Source organism: Nematolebias whitei, chromosome 22 (assembly GCF_014905685.2).
Source record: "Nematolebias whitei isolate Nwh7 chromosome 22, NemWhi1, whole genome shotgun sequence".
NCBI lineage: Eukaryota > Metazoa > Chordata > Actinopteri > Cyprinodontiformes > Rivulidae > Nematolebias > Nematolebias whitei.
Window position 1 is genome coordinate 15,236,862 of NC_056519.1, and position 8,093 is coordinate 15,244,954.

At 38.9% G+C, this 8,093-nt stretch overlaps 1 protein-coding gene across 2 annotated transcripts in view; it reads right to left on the reverse strand.

The window, feature by feature from the left end:
- anks1b (ankyrin repeat and sterile alpha motif domain containing 1B) overlaps positions 1-8,093 on the reverse strand; it is a 291,174-nt gene that overhangs the window by 199,681 nt on the left and 83,400 nt on the right. For both annotated transcript variants that reach the window (XM_037695743.1, XM_037695742.1), the window contains exons 2-3: positions 3,935-4,015; positions 1,274-1,430 (exon numbers count right to left, since the gene is read on the reverse strand). In XM_037695743.1, the coding sequence (XP_037551671.1) occupies positions 1,274-1,430; positions 3,935-4,015 (238 nt within the window). The remainder of the gene's footprint in view (positions 1-1,273; positions 1,431-3,934; positions 4,016-8,093) is intronic.

Sequence of the window (8,093 nt, forward strand, 5' to 3'; positions counted from 1 at the left end):
AAATATTTTCTTACATGAAATCACTTCATGTGTGTTAAGTGTACTTCTTCGAAAAAGCCTCGACTTTACGATTCATTGCTGTGTACAAAAAGGAGGCACAAACGCAGCCAACATGACTGCGCCCAGAGGTCAGCAACATCTCTGCACCGTATCCTCAGCATCAGCAGCTTTCACTTGGTTTGGATCGCAGCATTTCGCTCAGCTGGACAAATCATTGACGGTGTAAAAAAAAGGAAAATTACCCGTGCTCGCTCGCTCACTAACCTCTTCATTTCAGGGTCAGGGTACGTCATTTATCACAGCAAGCAATTAGAGCCCAGCAGCTCTTGAAGGAAAACGATTTGGCTAATGAAGATGGAGGAAAATGTGCTTATTAGTTAGGATAAATACCACTCCGGTAACCTGCGTGCTCCATCACCAACAAGAGTAGGCACACATGGATAAATCGCACTTCTGATCCTATGCTCCTTGTGTGGCGTTTGCTCATCTTCAACTGCAGTGCATCAGTAAAACGTGACATCATCAATATGCTGCAAGCGCAGATAGACCAAAAAAAAAAAAAAAAAGAGGGGAGGGAGGAGGAGAGGGTCATTTTTTGCTGATAAGGAATGACAGGAGCGGCAGGCTGAATGGTCCCAGAGCTAAAACGCTCACCAGCCTGTCAGAGACGGATCACTGGGAGCTGTAAGGGATCAGCTCGGTTGGACAGAAGCCATGATAACGCGACCTGCAGAAGCATCGGTTTACAAGCCCTGAGAAATACAGCAAAGCAACTGTAGCTGAGCTGATAGCATCCTCTCTGATCTGGAACAGGAGCAAAACCACATTTTGCCATTTAGCATGTAAACAGTCTGTATAGTAATTTTGTCTCGGTACCATAAAGACAGGATTAATATGCAGCAGCCCCTTCGTTAAATATGAAGTATGCTTTGCTGAGTCCATTGAATGCTCCATGTAATCCAGGCAAAAAGAAAACAAAGTCCACACATTTTAAACTGGTTTAAAGCTTAAATTAATTTGAATTAATTTAAACCACAAAGCACCACAAGCTGAGGACTACTTCCTTCCTAAAGACTCCTAAGCAGAGTAGACACCTGTCGATATTTGGCACAAGCCCAGCTTCTCTCTTCTCTTTTTTAGGGTTCATCCATTCAGACCACCACAAGAATGACAAATGTAGCCTCGTTTTGAACAGAGTCGTAATTATAGCTGGGGTTTTGGGAAAGTCCAGACATCAAGGTTCTGCTGAAGGTTTAAGGATTACTGTGATTACCTGTTGGTTGACGTGGCAGTGCGACGGGCCGTGGTTGATGAGGATGCGAACGATGTCCACGTCCCCCCGCCACGCAGCCAGGTGTAGCGGGAAACAGCCTTTGCTGTCAGCCACATTTGTTGACGCCTCAAACTGGAGCAGCTTCAGCACCACATCTCTAAACAGACAAAGAGATGGATCAATAAACCCACAGATAAAATATGACAGAGCTGGGAAGAAAAGCACAAGTGGGCATTAAAAACTCAAACCAATATTATGATATACTCCACGTAGAGACCATATCTTATTCTGCATGTTTGTTATTTTGACCTTTTACACTTAAAATGTCAACAATTTGTATTTATTTTGTGTATAAACAACTATTTTAGTAAAATAATAAAACAATGTAAATCGATGCTGCTTCAAACAAACATTTAAATCAGATTTTATTATTTGCAACTATGGTCAATAACTGTTTCATATTAACAGGATTCCAGCTGCTGTTGTCACCATCTAAACAGGAAATATGAGGAGATTCATTTGCATTCAAAATGTCAGGGGGAGAAACCAGGGAGATGGAAGGGCAAAGCCTCCTCTGGGAGCAGGAGGAAAATCAGCTCTGAGACACATAATGAACCACTTAGTTCATTTTAATGTTTTATTTTCATATTAGTCCAACTAGAGGAACAATAAACAATATAATCATATTAAGAGAATCTCAGATTTGAGTGACGATCTTCAGCTTGCCTAAAAACCATCCCAAATTACACATAATTAAATAATCCCTCCCAGAATAACTTTTCTAGCTGGAATGACAGCTCTGAGAAGTCTAGTCTTGTTTCGTCTTTATCTTAATTGATGGTTTATTTTTCACTTTCCCACCTAAATGTTAAATCACTCCTTTGCAGCCATTTTTGTCAGACTATTTTTAACTCAGAGGCTTCGTTTTGGTCTCCCTCCTCCCCTCCTTCTTCAGCTGATCTCGAGGAGGAAATCCACATAATTGCCCCCAAAACACAGCACTAATCCTTCAGCTCTGCCAGGTTGCAGAAGCAGTGAGGCTTGTAGTTAACTCAAAGTTCAAAGGGTGAAAAAATAACATTCTGTTCTGTGCAGAAGCAAAATATTAGACAATGTAGCAAATACTGTACTTGCAACTTCCTTATTTTACATTTTGCAAACATTTCTGTTGGGAAAGAGCGACTAATTTTATGTGCATTAAAACTTGATTAAATTAGTTTGTAGGTTAATTCATTTACCTGCAGCACTTTAAAACATTTGTTTGTTCAAACTTGATTTATCATGTTAGTAAGAATTGTGTGATAAATTCTGAATAAGAAACTGAGAAAATAAACATTTGTGTAAATTAAGGTCGACATTCTACGTTTTATTGCCACACTTTTGTCACAAATCACTCTTGAAACTTTTCTCTGTCCACTCCTTCGTATTTGGACTTTACCACTCTCCCCATTTTACTATCTCATTATATTTCTTAAACTGCAAAGAACATTTACAAATTAACCCACTACAATTTTTATCTTGGCAAAATACAATTCAAGATGTACAGAGAAACCCAACCATTATATTTGTTTAGTGTCCAAAACATAAAAATAAAAGACTACTGGTAGTAGCATCTAGTGCTACCAGACAGGAATCCCCCAGGACTATGATGTTTGCAGATGATATTGTGATCTGTAGTGAGAACAGGGAACAGGTGGAAGAGAACTTGGAGAGGTGGAGGTACACACTTGAAAGAAGAGAAATGAGTCAGTCGTAGTAAGACAGAATAAATGTGTGTGATTGAGAGGGAGGCAGGTGGAACAGTGAGGCTTCAAGGAGCAGGTCACAAAGGTGCAGGACTTCAAGTACTTGGGGTCCACTGTCCAGGAAAATTGGGTGTGTGGTGAAGAGGTGAAAAAAAGAGTCCAGACAGGATGGAGAAGGAGGGATTTGTAACAAAAAGGTGTCAGCAAATGTCAAACGAAACGTTTACAAGACAGTGGTGGGACCAGTTATGTTGTTTTGGCTGGAGACAGTGGTGTGGACAAAAAGACACGAGAAAGAACTGGAAGTTGCATCCTTATCACTCCTTAGGAGTGATAAGGATGGATAAGATTTGGAATGAGATCATCAGAGGTACAGCACAAGTTGAATAACTGGAAGATAAAGTTAGAGAGGCCAGACTGAGATTGGACATGTCCAGAGGAGGGACAGTGGGTATATTGGTAGAAGGATGTTAGAAATACAGCTGCCAGGAAAAAGACAAAGAGGAGATCTATGGATGCAGTTAGAGAGGACATGGAAGTAGATGGAGTGAGGACAGAGGATGCAGGACAGAGTGAGATGAAGGAGGATGGCTCGCTGTGGAGACCCCTGAAGAGGGAAGAGCCGGGGGGAAAAGTAAGGTTGCACCAGCTAAACAGAGGAAATACCTGTAGAAAAGTGAATGGCATGACAGAAAGAAACATTTTTACAGACCAACAGTCCAGTTCAATAAAGTGTTTCAAAGTGCTTCTTACTTTTGTGTGCACACATAACAGAAAACTTTGTAAGAAATGTTTAAATGGTGTTTTTAGACACATTCACTCAAAAAGACAATCTGGTCATTTTATTTGTTATATGTATAAATAAAATTGACAAACATGCCAGAAAATAGAGACGGAGCGTAGTTTGCAGTTGTACCTGTGTCCATTCAGGGCAGCATGGTGTAACGGTGTGTATCCTGAGCTGTCTGTGCAGTTTACATTCAGGCCTTTCCACATGCTGCAGGACAGAGATACAGCACAGTTAGTGTTTCATGAAACACTTGTCTACCCACACATTCTGACAGATTGTTAGACAGTTCCACATCTTAATATAAAACTTTTCAGATCGCCAACAACACAATCTGTGAGCATAAAACAGAGGCGTGCATACAGTTTAACATAGAAAAGCACAAGTTTTTCAAGATTTATAAATATATGGCATCCTCTTTTACACGATAACCTCCAAACCATTAAAAAAATTAACTAAATTCCACTTTGAAAAGCTTTTGAGAGGAAAGCAATAAAAAAAAACTTAATGATTTTTTTCTCTCCCAAAAACAGCAAAAACACAAAAGAAATGCAAACCTATTTACAAAAGAGGCACAGATACAATTATTTTTTGTTGCTTATATTGCTTACAATATATTCCTTAATCGTGAACACATTTTTTTTATTCTGTTACAAAATGAATATTGCAAACAAAAAACTAACATATTAATGGTCTTAAAAATGAAAACGTATTTAATTTAAAAGACTGGAAACATAAAATTCTTCCTCCAACTTAATCTTCTTAAAAAATAATGTTTTTTATAGCTTTCATTTTAATGAATAAACATAAATTTGACATATGCTCTTTTTCATGGGCAGGATTTTGAATTTAAAGTGTTTTTTGTCCTTTGAAAGGCTGCAGCTGAAGGAGATGGCAAAAGGTTGAGCAGTGAGACGTTTATCAAGTTTGACAGACATCAACACGATGCATCGAGGCCGAGGATTTTTCTATTAAATTATGACTAAAGGTGAATTAAAATACTGTATATCTAAAACAGGTTGCACACAGAGCAAAAAAAAGTCAGCTCTGTTTAAAAGGGTGCTTCATGGGGGCCGAGATGGTGTAGAGGCAGGGCAGCCGGCTTGGGACCCGTAAGTCCCAGGTTCGATCCCCAGTCACTGCATATCACATGGTGTCTCTGGGCAGCACACCTCATCCCCAAAATGCCCCCCGGGCAGCTTTCAATAGCTGCCCACTGCACCACCTGGTGGTGGATGGGTTAAATGCAGAGACTAATTTCGCCATTGTATGGAAACATACAGTGCTGACATTGTGATGACATTATTATTATTATTCATTGACAAGCCTAGGCCTGTCACGATAACAAATTTTGATGGGCGATTAATTTTCTCAGAAATTATTGCGATAAATAATATTGTTTGAAATTTGACAATAATTAGTCATTATTGTCAAATTTAAGAAGAAATGTTTAATTTGTTTTGAGTGTAGTACCTTTTTTGACCACCGGATGGCAATATAAGACTGTTTGAAACAAAGGATGGATAGTGAGGGAGCAAACAGCATGTCTCTAAGAAAAATGGGAGGGAGGCCCCTTGATGTGACATGGGTTGTCTCTCTTTTGTTTCTTCGGTTCTGAAAATGGCGTACACTCGGTGTGGTTTGAGCATTTTTCAAAATCAGTAAACAAGTTCTCAGCTTCTTTTTGCAGAGAAAAACAACTTTTTACACGAAGACATGGGTTTCAACTGTGAATTTTTGAGCTTCAACAAGAAGGTCGGCCTGTTAGCTTAGATTGTAGCTTAGCTTCTCAGCTTAGCTGCTTTTAATGATCCAAAAACACGATTTTGGACGGTTAAAATAGATTTTAAAGAGAAAAGAGAAAGGGAAGGGTCAGTCAAGCCTTTTTTCATCCAGTAGAAATAGAAACACACAAAGAAACGATAAAGCCGATAAATGTAAATGAGGTTGATCATTTTCATTTATCATCCAATTAATTGATTTATTGTTTATCGCGACAGGCCTAGCTAGACATGATACAAAAAAGTTGATGGGGTTAATTAGTTAGTAGAAGAAAAAGTTATGTCTTCATCCTGAGGTGAATGTGCAGCTATTGTTTGACTAATAGAACTAAAAAAATGTGTATTTAATCAAAACGTTGTAATCATTAAAAGATGAACGTTTAATGAAAGTAATGAAACCACAGGGAGCACCAAACCGGCAGCAGAGATTTCTGACAGCCGAGAACACAGAGCTTGTTTCCAGGATTCTGGGCGTTTGTGCGTTCGTATCGATCAGCGCTGCTCTGCTGACCCCTTTCAGCGCCGACCTACAGCACAACCAGAAGGACTGCTTGTTAAAAAGAGCAGACTCAGAGCAGGAGAGGTGAGGAGGACCGCAGACAAAACTGGAGTGAGCCAGAAAGACTGAAAATCCACTGGAATTACAATCTTCAATATTAAAAAAGGGGCAAATAAATTAGCATTTCTTGTTCGTGTCCAACCTGTAGATCACAAGCAAAACAAGAGGCATTTCACTTCTAAACGATGCAGATCTTTGTGTGATCTGCTTCCATTTAAAAGATAAAAAGCCAAGGTGATAGAGCAACAGAAGTAAGAAATGCACAACTCAACAAGCATCTACTTATGATTCTAACATGTTGTCAATTATACTCTAATAATTCAATGCAATTCAGTATTTAACTCTTTAAACACACAGGTTGTTCTGTTTACACCTCCAAGCTGTTTTCTGTCCCCGAGATGAACAGACCAGGCCTTGAACTCCCACACACACACATTTAGCAGAAGTGTTCCCTTGAAACAACCAGCCTGTGCAACTATTTATCAAATGCCACTAAAGCTCCAACTCCTTTACAAACACAAACACACCTTATTACCTAACAAAGAGCTCAGTCAGACCCCAGTTGCGGCACGGACATGTTTATTAGGGCATGTGTGGAACTGATTTTCCTGTGAATGTAAATATTGCTGTAAAGACCAGATCCAAACAAGATGTGTTTGTCTTCAATGTGATGCTAGCTGTTGCTCAGCAGATTTAAATATTTAGGGTATGCTTATTACAGAATTGAAAACAAAACCAGAGCTCGTTGGCAGCATGAAAACGATTTGTTTGACATCACTTTTTAACTTAATCGGTATTCATTTGTCTGAAAGTCTACCATGAACTGAAAAGTGCAGGAGCATGAGTGCCACAGTGAAGACTGTTTTAGACTGTCATGAACTGTTCAAGTTCAAGTATCTTTATTATCCCAGAGGGGCAATTAGTTTCACAGTCAGTAAATATAAAAACATCCATACTACACAAGACATTAAGACATTATAATAATACAGAAGTTGTCAATGTTCGTTGAGAAGTCTGATCACTACAGGGATGAATGAGTTTTTCAGTCTGTTCTACACCTGGGCTGCAGAGACCTGCGTCCAGAAGGAAGCAACCTGAACTCACCATGGAGTGGATGATCAGGATCTGCCAGAATAAGCCTGGCCTTGTTCACTGACCTCGCCTTGTGTAGGTCAGTGAGGTTCTGTAGGGCTGTGCCAGCAGTTTTGCTGCACATCCAGACGATTACCAAGAGTTTGATCATGTTTTTGCATGTTAACAGTCCAAACCAACAGATGAAGATAAAAATTGAGACTAAATAAAACATGAATAAAACATTCTCATGAAAGTAAAATCGATATTAAAACAACAAAGCTTCCGATAAAAATTGGAACTGAGAGGGTGCCAAGGTTATCTCAAATCAACAGCTAGTCCTCCAGTTCTCAGAGGGGGGTATGAGTACCACTGGGGGTACTTGAAAAATGTCTAAGTTTATTAAAATATAGCATGCATGTATAAATATTTAAAACATATATCAAATATTTCAATCAATAAATATGATAAACCAAATTTTATTCAGTTTCATTTTTCTAAAATGTAAAAATACTTACCCCCACACTAAGATAGTTCAACGTACAGTATATCTTAGATCTTTTTGTTTGGCTTTCGTTTATCGTATATCTTAGATCCTTATTTACTGTTTCTGTTTGTACTTTATATTTTTCCTATTTTTGGGTGTAACTGGGACCCTGACATAATGTTGTTCCACCTCATGTACCACATGTGATGCGAATGACAAACGACTTGAACTTGAAGATGGTTTGACCCAACATGGCTCCCGGCACAGGGCAGCACCTGTCAATCACTCACACCTTTAAAACATCAACAAAGGAAGCACAGTTGTATCACAACAGCAACACTGCTGAAAACACAGCTGAACAAGTGCAAAAGATTATATATATATATATAT